Raw genomic sequence first — 11651 nt, 5'->3', positions numbered from 1 at the left:
CTTCTTGAAATGGCTATCACCATATTGCAAACGTCTGCAACCCATCTTCAGCGATTGGTCTGAGTCTCTGTGAGTTATAGCTGAGTCATGAATCTATAGGAAGTACTGTCACCAATCTGGAGTGAGTTTATTGTGAGTCTCCGCCTCTTTCCACGCCTCGACCACGAGACCGCGGGATGTAAACAGCTTCTACTTTAATAACGGCGGCTCGGGAGAATTGTACAAGTCATTGTTCAAGCCTTTGAGGGAGAACCATCCCAACATTTGATTCTGTCAGCGATCCTTTGGGATTTACTTAAATTTATTCCTTTTTGTCGAGATAAAAGGAGCATTGGGGTGACGCCTTTTTGCAACCCACTGGTACTTTCTATTTGGAACACAGAAGTAGGTGTTTGCTCAGTCCAGTTCTTATATACAGTCAATGGGCAGTCCAGAAAGAGTTTAAAAGCTGCTGTTTGCTGAGTGACTTCGAGCTGCGACACAAGGACTACACAGCAAACAGGTTTGTGTTCCAGGAAAGAGTCTTCGTTGACAACATTGAAACTTTTGTTAGGTTTATAGAAGATGATTCTGTTACATGCAGGGATTTGGAGCTTTGTGCTAATGAGAAAAGTTTGATTTGTATCATATAACATTAAGAAACTCACGCACAGACTTGTATAATCACTGGACAGCATGACCCCTCGCCCCTCATGTTCCAAACAGGAAGTACCTGTGGTCTCCAAGAAGCCAAAATCACATAGACTTCTATTAAGAAATAAACAATCATCACTCAGTCAATCTATTTGTCAGAATAACCACTCAGTACCCAACAGTATTTTTTTATTGCAAGTTATTCAAGTTCTAAATTGACCAATCAGATGCCTCAGTAAAAGCATGTGGTACCTGTTAAATATGTGCTTGACAGGTTCTCCCGATCTGCTTTCAGTGAAAGGGGTGTGGACTTCCAACAAGCTCACTCCTGATTGGCTACTGTAGTTGTCCTAAAACCGTGACTCAGAACGACTTGAACCAATCACTGTAATCTGGCTTTAAATGGCGGCGCCCGTAATTTGGAAAAATAAATTGACGGATTTGTCCTTATTTTGCAAGAGCAAGATACTTTCTGAGTGATGTCACACCCTGCTTGTGATTATATATGTCTATGGTTAGTCTTAAACTCAGGTAAAGATGGGAGGTCTCTCTGGATGGTCTGGATCCATGCTAGCTCTCCTCTTGATCTTCTCTGTGCAGACTGTGGTAAATAAAGTTAACTACTTATGCTGTGTAAATAACTGTTGACCCTTGAATTAAGTCTCATCATTTCTTGTTTTTCTTTCCAACAAAAAGAGTGGATCAGGAAACACAGGTAAATAACTCTTTTTTATGTTTTTTTTAGGTTCAACACCAATAGGCTCTTAAATTTTGTTTTGTTCTTTTCATACCAGGTGCACCCCCTGACTGCTCATACATTCAAACTTTTTCACCAAATGGAACCAGTGGAGTTTACAACATTCAACCTGAAGGATTTAGCTGCAGCTTTAAGGTTTCAAACACAGCTTTCTTTGGTTGTTTGTGTTGTTCTCTTCACTTCCATCAATTTAGACAAGAAAGTCTGATAAATTTGCAGGAAAAGTAACAGAATGAGTCAATAAACAAAGAAGGGAAGCAGTTTGTGAACTGTTTAGTTATTATTAACAATTTACACTTTAATAATGTAGAATGTAGAAAAGGGTCATCAGTGTGTTTAATGGAGATTTGGAAAGATCCATTACTGTAGGTAAAGAGAAGAAGAATTAAAATAATCTAAAGCTTCTTAACTTCATTTAACAGAATTACTTCACACGATAAAAAAGCCAAATTCAGTCTTATTTTAAAATTGAACGGTCTTTTTGAAGGTTATGAGAATTTATTAAGAAAGGCCAACTAGTGCTAAGATCCTGTTCTAATGTATTGTGTAATAAGTGAAAATTTTTACACTAGCTTATTTTTAACCTTTAATCTGTGAAGGTTTTTCTGTTCCGTCAAATTCTAAATTTTTAAACCTTTGAATTTTCGTTCTCATTTTTTTTTGAAGCCTTGTTTTTCAAACAGCAAAATTGTATGCCCGTAAATGTGTGTATTAGCCAGCTAATCCAATCATGTCACCGATGTTCTATAAGTGATTTCTTTTTTCCCCATCAAATTCCTGGCCATCGAAATGTTGAGTCTCAAAATTAATATTTAACACTGAAATATTTAGAATAGGAAATTATATTTCAGGGCATAAAATTGCTATTAAAACTACAATGGGGTTCAAAAAAATAAAAATTAAAACCATTTGTTTACCAAAAAAAAAAATTATCATTGAGCTGTATAATATTTAATTTGACGTAATGTCTTCAAACAGTTAGCTTTTTTAGCCTATTTTTCCCTCTTTGAATTCTTGTGTGGAACTCCTTGTTACTAGATTTTAATATCTTATACTGGAGCAAAATAAAAAAATTTAGATTTTTGTTCTGATGTTTTCATGTATTTAAAACAAAGCTTTTTTCCCTCTATTTTTTTCCTATCGTTCTAGTTTTTTAGAAACTACTAAACTGAAGAACGACTAACAAGTTGGGCATTAATCTCTTCTCTTCATGAAAACTATAAGACGACCTGCAGTTAAAAGTTGATAAGCCACAATATCTCCATGTCATGCGTTTGTCAAAATATCACAATATCAGGGGGCTGTAGTGCAGTGGTAGGGCGGTTGACTCCTGATAAGATTACGGTTCGATTCCTGCCTTGCCCGCCCATATATCAAAAGGGTCCTTGGGCAAAACATCTAACTCCGAATTGCCTCTGGTGGAAGGTTGGCACTAGTGTTCAGCAGTGGAGCCACCGCCAGTGTGTGAATGGGTGAATGGGTCTGTGACTGAAGCGCTTTAGGCCCTTGAAGGAGGGTAGAAAATGCTATAAAAGTATACACCATTTACCATATGCCGGGGTGGCACACAGGGTTCATTTCCAATGAGCCTCATCCAGTGTGGGCCTTCGGGCAAGACCTTTTGTGCTTCTGCCTATGTGGCCATAGTGGGGCCCAAGTCTGGGTCTCCCTGTGCCGGTTCCCAGCCCAGATAAAATACACATTTGTATCTGGTGTTAAAATCTATGTCATACTACTTATTTGAAAGAGTGAAAGCTGCACCGCTCTGGCAACCCCTAAAGGGATATACCGAAAGGTGAGCAGCAATTGCAGCAATTGCAAGTAATCACATAGTTTTCATGAGCAGATGAGGTTAGAGCCTGTCAGTATTTCTTAAAATAAAAAGAAAAATTTGTACGGAAAAACAAACCTTTTTTCATTCACAAAAAATATTTTAGAAAGAAGATCACCCTTTTAAAAAAAAATCTTTTTAGGCTGCCTTGTTATGCAGTGCAGTGGGGAACTTTTGATTTAGGTAAAATATAAAACTGGTTAAAACATCTTCCTTCCTGTTTTTAGGTATATTTTGATAAAGTTTTTACAAGCTTGAATAAATCTTTTCCTGCTCAGGCTTACTGTGAGATGGGTGCAAATGGAATCTGGACGGTGATCCAGAGGCGTACTGGAGGAGCAGTGGCCTTCGACAGGGAATGGGCAGCATATAAGAATGGATTTGGATTTATATCAGGTATGTAACTTATAGGTTGTTTATGCTTTATCTTGAACTATCTGAACAACAGAGTTCCACCCTCTCTCAGTAAAGAGGGCAAAATGATTAAAAAAAAAGTTCTCCTGATTCCTTCAGGGGATCACTGGCTCGGTCTGGAGAAGATTTCTGCAATGACCAAATCCAAGAGGTGGAAACTGAGAGTGGACCTGTGGGACTTTGAAGGTGGCAGTGCTTATGCTGAGTATGAAGACTTCAGGGTCGGAGATGAGAGCACAAATTACAGACTGAGTGTTGGCAGATACAGAGGAACCGCAGGTACCGATGTCTCTATATGAAGATGAAGTTCTTAGAAAAATAACAATATGATAGTATAAATATTGGTACCGGTATATGTACTGATGTTTTCAGTGATCAATCATGTTTACTTTTGATTTTTATTCCTGTCTAAAGGTGATGCCATCAGAGGAGCGTATCACGGCCTCGACCAAAATGGATTTGGCTTTAGCACCATTGACCGTGACAATGACGGCTGCGACCCTTGCTTCTTTGGTGACATTGCTGTGGAGTCGTGCACTAGTTTCGAGCATGGCGGCTGGTGGTACAGCAAGTGCGGCTCTGCCAATCTAAATGGACACTGGTATCCAGAGGGGGAGAACATTGGTTGGCTTTCAGGTCTTCACTGGCTCACCTGGAAAGGACCTGCGCCCTACTCAGCTAAGGCCACCAGAATGATGATCACTCCCCTACTGCCTTAGGAATGGTTTCACACATTTTCATTCGCTTGTTAATTAGAAAACTATCTGAAATTCCTACTTAGTTGCTTGCCTCAGTCCCTCAGATCTATCCAATTCATGTAGTCTGAGAAAATATGTTTGAACTGCTGTGAGCTGCACTTCTAAAGATCATGATTCTGAACAAAACTAAGAACAAGCACTGAGCTTGTTGAGGCAGGGATCATATGTGGCTAAGAGAGAACATTTCATGAAAAGTAGCTTATCAAGCAAACTCATCATTTAACTGATTATTAAGAGTTTCGGGACACATCCCACCAGGTGACCAAGTAAGATGTGTGGTTTTGTGGATGACAAGACAGAATAAAGTGAGAACAAACTTACTACCAATGCCTAAAATAAGTGTGCTGATGGTGCGGTCAACTCAAAGCACAAAAAGTCTAATTGATACCAGATAAAAACAACCATCTTCATGGACATTGTTGTTCTGAGTGTCTGAGTCACATGACATGGAACCGTTGAGCAGGTGACGGCGCTGCATTGGACATTTAAAGGGGCCACACTATGACTTTCTTTTAAGCCTTTCAAAGTTAACTATATCCATATGTATGATCGTATATTACCTCTGGAACACTAAAAAAACAAAGACAAAGAGTTGCTGGCGGATCCCGGAGATAAAATCCAACCACTTCTGATGTGCTGGTTCTTCTTTTAGAAGTTTAAACAAACACCTAAACCTCTCGCAGCCAAAAAAAGAGAAACATTTTCTACACTTAAAAGTCATAGTCTTACAATCCATTGTTTTCTCTGCAGAGTACATACAACATGAGCTACAGGTGGGTGTGTGTTAGTTGTAGTCCGGAGGCGGAGCTTGCAGCATAGACTCTTCCTAGAGGCGGTGGGTCACACCATGCCAACATCAGCATGATAGGAGCCGCTAGTTTTCGTGAGTATGGGAGGTGCTGGTGCTGAGAGTGCAGGTTTTAGAGGATTACTGGAGAATGCATGAATGGATCAAAGTACCGCTTAGGGGTTCTTTATTGTGAGGAATTATCAATTTAATGCACTTAAAACCTCAAAAAGTAGAATTTTCATGGTATGGCCCCTATAATGGCGACGCACGCATTTCAGTCAGGAAAAGCACCGGCGGGATACAAGCCTTGACAGGGCTTGTGTAAAGCATGCCTACCTGTGCCCAATTACCATCCATCTGTTGAAGAGGCAGCCGGGAAGAAGTGACTTTGTTTGAGCGCTATAATAGCCGCTATCACTTCTTTCCTGTGTGATCGGTGCGCTGTGAAAACTAGGCGTGCGCTTCACAATTGTTTGTGTGTACTTCAGATACCATTTGGAAATTTCATTTTCATGCACTTTGACATTTAACTTGTACGGTGTAACTTTTTTTGTGTGAAGTTTGCTTTTGAATGCACTTATTCTCTGCTAATGTTATTTTAAATTAATTCTTAAATTATTTAAGTTTGATATATGTACGTAAATAAAAATGTAGGAATCTGATATATGAACTTAAAAAAATTAATTAAAATAAAGGAAATTAATTCACTGTAAAATTAGGGAGAATGTTAGTTAATTGAAACACTTGAAATTCTATAAATTGTTATAGGTTGAAGTTATTTATTGCTATTGTGTAATGGATTTTAATTTGTAAATATTTTTTGCTATTATTATGCGTGCTTTAAGGTTTTTACCTATTGACTGCTGACTGACCAAATGGAAAATAAATAAAGATTTGAACAATGATCTCAAGTGGGAGTCTGAGTAAATCAGCCTTCAACTTTGGCTGATCAGCCCTGTTCAAGTGAGAAAGTGCACAAAAAATTAGTAAACACTTGGCAGACAGCATGCCTCCAAATTAATAAAAAAAAATGTGTTGTCCTTTGTTTCCACTTTCAAATAGCTTCCAATTTGCAAAAAAAATCTCAATGTAAATCTTATGTAACCAATGTAGCAAATCCTCTTGTGAGCGAATAAATATGAAGTCTAAACACAAATTCAGATGGGGCAGTAGACCAAGATTAGTTCACACAAAGTGGATTTTATTTTATTGTTCCTTGTTCACCTGTACCAACCAGAGCAGAAATAAGGAAAGAACAAAACAGACATCTAGCAAAAAGACAAAAAACAAAGCTCAACACACTGGAAGGGAGTTGAAACTGCCCAATAAACTGAGCTCCCTACCTGCCGGAGGCAACCTGTGAACTAAACTCTCCAGAAAAGAAAGAAGACAAGAAAAGAAAGCACCCACACCAACTGCACTTAAACTGCAATCATTAAATTGCTGTTCTCAGGAGTTTTACATAATGAACATCATGGCATGGATGCGGTGGTGGAACAGAGATCTTCTACTAGTCCTAAGCTCCTCTATCTGTGACGGAAGTTCAGGGACAAGTAGAGACTAAAGAACGTGAGGAAGGAGGGAGGCAGCCATCTGCTGGAAGAGAAAGGAGAAGGTACAATGAAGAGCTACTTGACAGGCAGATGAGTATTTCTGGACAGATTCCAAAGTGGTTTTGGGATACATAAGTAATGAAGCACGCCGTTTCCATACCTTTGTATCAAACAGAGGTCAAAAAATAAGGCTCAACAGCTCTGGAGATATGTCCCTTCAGATCAAAACCTGGCGGACATTGCTTCTAGAGGCTCCACTGCAAGTCAGCTAATCACATTGGACTGGTTCAAAGGGCTGCATTTCCTCTGGGAAAAGGAGATACCACCCCCAGTGGAAGTTGACAAGAACATTCCCCTCGGCGATCCAGAAGTCAAAAAGGTACAAGCGCTGAACACATTCAAAACAGAACACACATATTTATCAGACTAGTTGATGAAGTTTTCATCTTGGTACAAAGCCACTCAAGCCATAGCCCGACTCATTCACTTCACAAGGAAAGACAAAGCAACAAAACACAGTACAGTACAGGAAAGAGAGAACGCACAATGTGTAATTCTGAAAGACTTGCAAGCTAATGCCTTTGCAGAAGAGATAAAAACACTCAGAAATGGAAAACCCCTTCAATGCTGATCCCAGCCGGGAGGCTAACAACATAAACTGTGTCCAGTATGCCTAGAGTGCGAGAATTTAAAGAGATATCCGTAGAGCCAACATTAACAATAGGGATATTCACTGTGCCTCGAAACACCTCCACTAAGGAGGGAAAAGCCAGGGGTCCAGCAGGCAGTTTGCAGTCCGAGGGATCAAACAGCACTGTGCGATCAGAATACCGCTATGAGCAGGTAGCACCCACAAATTTCATGGTACCCCCAGGTATGCGATACCCCTTCTTTCCCCTTACCTTGACCCGCCCTGGTAGTGTACAAGATTCTTGCGTGAGGGCATGATGACACGGTTGCAATGCTTGGACCACCGACTCTGGGGGGAAGGTGTGGTCTGGGTCTGTTATTGACAGTCAGGTTAGCTTGAGGTAACATACAGCCATGCTGCGTGACTGAATGTTACAGAAAATTCTGTGGAGGTTTAGAATTTTCCTCCTCCACCTTCTCCTGAGCCAGGCACTCATGGTCCAAAGGGGACCCATGTTTGAGTGGTGAAATGACGCTAGCATCATAGGCTAATAAAGGCTAAAGTATTAAACAAACAATCTTGAGTGAAACATTCATTGGAAACCCATCACCAGGATGAAGTTTGTTGGATTCAATGCCAAGTGCACTCAATCACTGTTGCATAACTTCCAAGTCCACTGGAAGGTTCTGCAAGCCAGTAGATTTTTGACAACTAAAGGCAATACAGCTACGAGGCATGCCAAAGCTCGTCGCCCCCTATTGGAGCTGATGTCTCGTGCCGCCATCTTCATGAGGTCCAAATGTGCCCGCAGCCCTATTGTTTCTAATGAGGAAGGTAGATTTATAACTAGAAAAAAACGTTCTATTGTGCTTTTTAACCTAGTTTAACACATGATATGGTATAATAATGAAAGAAGAATTATTTTATCAAGCAAAACAAGGTTGACAGTTATTTTTAATGATTATTTATTGCTTTTTTCTCTTTTCTGTTGTGCTGAGGAGCCAAAAACCACTGACAGAAAAAGAATTCCAACAAAATCAGACACGTGTTATGCCATTTCAATTTGAAAAGTGAATATATTTTACATTTTAAACTAAAAAAGTTTTTTTTTTTACTTTGCAAAAGATGAATAACTAAAACGCCTTGACAGTATTCAGATAATCTAACTAGACATAGTTTTGCAAATATATATTAAAATAAACTGCTCATAAATCTAACATCTAATGAAAGAAATCTAATAAAATAATTATGTTTTTTTATTTTAACAAATGAAACATAAAAGCAAGCAGAATAACTGTATTAGTCCTCCATGTGCAATTGAGTTCAAGCAGCTCTCCAGGATAAAACAAGTTTAAAATGTGTGTGTATAAATGTTCATTCTATGATTTAAAGGTTTAGAGCATTTGGGAAAAAAAATAGGTTGTTTTCCTTGCTGCTAGAATAAAATAACAGCCTGAGGCAGCATTTAAAAACCACAGAACAGGAAATATTGACATCCACAGATCTAACGAAGCTGAAATATTTAGTTGTGAATAAAATATAACTAAAACCATTAAAAAATCATTTTTTTGCACAACCTCTTGCATGTGACAGCACTCTGAAACTTCAGGGTAGTGCGTGTGGTGCAGCTGTATTTTATGGAACATAAACAATAAGACCTCAAATATTGTCTGTTAATCCTGAACTCTGATCTACTTCCTGAGTCAAAACACATTTCTGACCAATTTCATCTTAAACAGAAAGATTGACACACCGACACATTTCTCTGTAGAGTTCTGATGCATCACATGATCTGCTGCTCTGACCTTCACTGTCCTCTGAGGACATCTCTGCTCTTCTGATGAAGCAGATGGAAGCTCTGATCCAAGGATGAAGGCACAGCAGCTGACTGGGCTTGAACAGCACATTTCACAGGTCAGTTTTTCTCTGACAATAAATCCAGAATAGCTTTTTTTATTTAATCTTTATTTATCCAGGCAGGACAGATTAAGGACATCATTCAGATTTACAACTGTGGCATGACGAAAAGCAAGACCTTTGAGAAAAGAAAGAGAGGTGTTACAAGAACAAGAAATATAATTAAATATAATCAAGAAAAAAAACACCATGTTAAAGTATAAAACCCTAAAATCTTTACACTGTGTAACAGCAGCAGTTTTTTGTAAATCATTCCAGTCTCTTGCTGCAGCAGATGAGAAGACACAGAACCAGGTGAAGAGTTTGATTTTGGGATTGTTAACAGACCAGTTCAGCAGAGCAGGTGTTGTACACAGGAGAATAGATATCCAAAAGCTGCCTCAGATTAGATGGAGACAGACCAAGCAGAGTTTGATAAATTAACAATGAATTTTTCAACGAGTGAAAAATGAAGTCCAATTTACCGATAAGTAAAGAGTTCAGTGGTGAGTCTTAAATGTACGTCTGGACATTGACTACAAGATTACCAGAGCAGGCGGGGAGGTAACTGTGGTCACATGACTGCAGGAATCCATGCAAATGAGGATGGGAGATCTTCCTCTGACATCAGAGCGGAGTGCAGGTCTGTAGCTGACAGGGATACAGTCTCATCTGCTGCTGCACGTTTCCTGACCAACTGGGTAAGACACCACAGTGAACCATCAAATGGTGGGGAAAGCCCTGGAACTGCCCTGCAGTGGGGTCAGCCTCCTGGAAAAAAAACATTTACCTTAAGGAATAAGGTGTTCGTGTCTGTCCACATTTAGGGCAGATACAGCCTGTAGGTGAAAGCTGTCTCTTAGCCTGTTTGTTTTGGTTCTGAAAAATAGTTTTAGTTTTATGGCAGTTCTTCTTATTGTGTTTGTACCTGATGCTCTGACTGAGCTGAAGGAAAGCTCCAATCAGTCCTGGCTGAAGCAGTGTGCAGACATAACGCTGAACCTGTTCAGGAATCACTGCCAACAATGTGTCCACAGTGACCACAAAACAGATGACTGACTGGAACCTTCAAAAGAAAATGTTTTCTCAATGTGATGATCAAAAAGCCTCAAAGCATCAAGTACCTTTTAGTTACAAAAAGATTATTTGATAATGTGTTATTTCAAAATATATTACAATACACAGAAACATGTAGAGATGAAAAACATTTACTCTCAATTACTAGACTAACCTTTAGGATAAAACACACTTTTAAACATCCACTCTAATGAAAATCATGTTTTAGGTGTTTTTAACGTGTTCTTGTAGCATTTTTCTCATGATGGAGGACACATATATATGTAAAAGAGTTTAGGATTAAAACAGATAAATACACTAACCGTTTGGAGATGTGATGGAAAGCTGAAGACAGACAGGATTACATCCTCTCTCTGCCTCGTCCTGTTCAAATCCTCCGTGTTGAAGGTCTCCCTGCAGAGCCTGGAGAACTCCGTCACAACAAACTCCTCCCGTCTTATAGCAGCTTCTGATCCCCTCTCTAATCCCACAACACTCGTAAACCTAAGAAATTGGACAGTGGGAAAAAGATCAGCAATACAGCAAAAGATAATACGAAGGAGGAACAGTTTCTGTCGATGGTTTTCTTTGTTAGCCATGTAACTTTATTTACTATTACACAGACTTATAAATCCTCTAATAACCAAATTATTGTTAGAACTTACCCGTGAAAGGTCATTCCACAAGATCCGCTTCCTAAAGATTCTCGGTTGTTGCATCCGAAGGCGAAACAAACAACCGGCATGGTTGCAATTCCCCGTTGACTACGAATGGTTTTGGACGTAGACCTAGCTTAGGTTGACCCCAGCAATATGGCGGCGCTGCTGGTTCACTCCGGATCCCGTGATGAGGCGTCTATCTATCTATGTCTATGAGAAAAAACAGTTTAATTTGTCATTTTAAACCTATTTTTACAACCTTTATAACTTGTAATTATACTTTAAAAAGTTTTTTTTGGTGAAATCATTACAATTATTTTTTATAACAGGGGTGTTCAACTCATTTTGGCACATTCCGATCTCAAGTGGGCCAGACCAGTAACATAATAGCATAAAAAACTATGGTCAACTTGTTGTCTGTATCTTTGTTTCTGTTTTGTTTTCTACTCAGTAGCAGACTACTCAGACAACCTAATAGATAATCCCTAATTATTTCATAGTTTAATCAAATGATTTCTTGATCTCTTGCCATGCCGGTCTGGCGTTTCCATTGCTTCCCCTAGTGGTAGAATTATGAATTGCAGTCATTTCTGAGTCTCTACAGCAGGGGTCTCAAACTCGCGGCCCGCGGGCCATCTGCGGCCCGCAGGATGATGATTTGCGGCCCGCGTCT

The 11651-nt window shown here is 39.3% G+C and overlaps 2 protein-coding genes across 7 annotated transcripts in view; one reads left to right on the top strand and one right to left on the bottom strand.

Moving 5' to 3' along the window:
• LOC112154401 (fibrinogen C domain-containing protein 1) overlaps positions 1 to 11651 on the bottom strand; it is a 40033-nt gene that overhangs the window by 23231 nt on the left and 5151 nt on the right. For 2 of the 5 annotated variants that reach the window (XM_036210124.1, XM_036210125.1), the window contains 5 exons: positions 10985 to 11188; positions 10643 to 10823; positions 10192 to 10329; positions 9992 to 10034; positions 9173 to 9305 (listed from right to left, as the gene is read on the bottom strand). In XM_036210124.1, coding sequence (XP_036066017.1) covers positions 9173 to 9274 — 102 coding nt within the window. In that variant the 5' untranslated portion in view covers positions 9275 to 9305; positions 9992 to 10034; positions 10192 to 10329; positions 10643 to 10823; positions 10985 to 11188. The other 3 variants (XM_036210126.1, XR_004947106.1, XM_036210127.1) reach the window with 3 other exon arrangements.
• Positions 433 to 11651, top strand: part of LOC112153058 (angiopoietin-4) — a 31985-nt gene continuing 20766 nt past the window's right edge. The window contains exons 1-7 of one of the 2 annotated variants that reach the window (XM_024285326.2): positions 433 to 502; positions 1153 to 1239; positions 1330 to 1348; positions 1428 to 1525; positions 3500 to 3617; positions 3735 to 3914; positions 4050 to 6588. In XM_024285326.2, coding sequence (XP_024141094.1) covers positions 1171 to 1239; positions 1330 to 1348; positions 1428 to 1525; positions 3500 to 3617; positions 3735 to 3914; positions 4050 to 4354 — 789 coding nt within the window. In that variant the 5' untranslated portion in view covers positions 433 to 502; positions 1153 to 1170 and the 3' untranslated portion in view covers positions 4355 to 6588. Of the gene's footprint in view, positions 503 to 1152; positions 1240 to 1329; positions 1349 to 1427; positions 1526 to 3499; positions 3618 to 3734; positions 3915 to 4049; positions 6589 to 11651 lie in introns of those variants that run through there. The other variant, XM_036210130.1, reaches the window with a different exon arrangement.

Source organism: Oryzias melastigma, linkage group LG23, assembly GCF_002922805.2.
Source record: "Oryzias melastigma strain HK-1 linkage group LG23, ASM292280v2, whole genome shotgun sequence".
NCBI lineage: Eukaryota > Metazoa > Chordata > Actinopteri > Beloniformes > Adrianichthyidae > Oryzias > Oryzias melastigma.
The sequence above is the reverse complement of the archived record's forward strand: the minus strand, read 5'-3'. Positions and strand labels throughout refer to the sequence as shown.